Below are 1859 nucleotides of genomic sequence, written 5' to 3' on the forward strand. Positions count from 1 at the left end.
TTATTTATTTATTTATTTATTTATTTTTTGTGGCCGGTTCAGCCTGCCCTGTGGTGCTGGGGATCAAACCTCGATCCCTGCACGTGCCTAAGCTTGCCTAATCATGCCCTTTACACTGCTGAGCTATCTCGTGGGCCCTGAACAGAGATTTCTGTCAACACTGTACTTACATGCATTTGCCCACTGAACTTCTGTGCTACAGATCCAGGGTTCTTTCTTTTCTGGTCTGAAAGGCTTCTCTGCTTATTTTCAACAATTCGTTTTCTTCTAAGCGTAGAATCTTAAACAAATGTCAGCACAAGGTCAGGAATTACTCGAGTATGTAACAGGCATCCAATGAAAACTTCCGAGTCACCTTTACATATCACAGACAGCTCTTGGCCCACGGTCAACACACTTTTCCCGAGTTCCTGCTACCGCACGGCAGTTACAAGGATTTGCTCAATGGAATCCCTGCTTCTGCGTGGCTCCTAAGTTAGAGGTCTGACCTCTGAGCCGTGGTCCTGGAACACCAGGAAGACAGGGCAGGAAGCCAGTGGCGCGCGAGCGGTGTGTCAGAATTCCAATTTGGACTTACTGTCTAGAAACTGAACTTTTACTGATACAATGTCTGACGGCGACACTCTTGTTACACAGCGAACAGACTGACTGCTGCAGAGAGCATATACTGAACCTGATTTCTGAAGGAAGAAAAGTCCCACATACAGCAGCCTGGCAGCGGCACCGTCAGTCATTGGTGTCTCTTCTTTTCCCTCCCCTTCCCTCCATCCCTTTCCTTCCCCATCCTCTTTTTTTCTTTCCTTTTCTTCCTTTTCTCTGTCCCTCCCTCCCTCCTCACCCTTCCTTTTCTTGGCACTGAGGACTGAATCAGGACCTCATGCATGCTAGGCAAGTGCTGCGCCACAGGGCTGCCCACCAGCCTCCCTGTTGTGGAGACAGCGAGGGTCTAGTTACACAGTTCAGATGGCCCTTGAATTCGTTTGCAGCCAGGCTAGTCTCACAGTTACAGAGCTTCTCTGCCTCAGGCTCCTGAGTTCTAGCATCACAGGCATGGTCCACTACGCCCAGGGAGCCTTTTACGAATAATAAAAAAAAAAAGTTGTGTGGACATAAGATCTTGCTAAGTTTCCCAGGCTTGCCTCAAACTTGCCGTGCTCCCGCCTCAGCCTGAGGTTAGCCGAGGCTGCGACTGGGTGCTTCTGCGCCTGGCTTCGTTAAGGCTTTCTGTCATGTGCTGAGACCTACGTGCGCTCAGGTAGGAGGATTTACACGTCTTGCAGTACCTAAGCAAGTTCTCATGCAGGTGGAAACATGACGCTTTTTAGGGCTCTCCATGTCGTATTTACGGTGCATGGTGGATAAATGATGTTTATTATTTTAAAATATTTTTTGTATAATTTTAATTGCAATATCCTTACAATATACAGCATAATAGGTGAATAGAAAAATGCTAGAGCTGGCATCTTTTAATTATAAATATCTTACCACATAATGATAGCAATAATATAACTGTATATGTAATGAAGTGCCATAAATTTGAAAATTATCCAAAAAACTAACATAAATCTTACCTTAAATATACACTGTGCCCTGAAATATTGGCAGGTGATATATGGAATTCTCCTAACTGATGACATTTCAGAGCTAGCATTCAGAGCATTATTAGTAACATTTGAGAACAAAAGTACTTTGTATATAGTTAATACATAAAATTATTTTAACAGTATTAAATGTAACAACATTTAATATTTATTTTAAAAGATTTTACTTCATCTTTCTGTGATACTTAAAATTTTCTTGGGCAAATTAACACAATAATGCATGTGTATGCACGTATATATATCTCAAATTTTAAAAAA

General features: G+C 42.5%; 1 protein-coding gene across 1 annotated transcript in view; it reads right to left on the bottom strand.

The window, feature by feature from the left end:
- Cep126 (centrosomal protein 126) overlaps positions 1–1859 on the bottom strand; it is a 119528-nt gene that overhangs the window by 51311 nt on the left and 66358 nt on the right. The window contains 1 exon segment of the mRNA XM_023709481.1: positions 171–280. Coding sequence (XP_023565249.1) covers positions 171–280 — 110 coding nt within the window.

The sequence above is a fragment of the Octodon degus genome, unplaced genomic scaffold (assembly GCF_000260255.1).
Source record: "Octodon degus isolate 3935 unplaced genomic scaffold, OctDeg1.0 scaffold00012, whole genome shotgun sequence".
In the NCBI taxonomy this organism is placed as follows: domain Eukaryota; kingdom Metazoa; phylum Chordata; class Mammalia; order Rodentia; family Octodontidae; genus Octodon; species Octodon degus.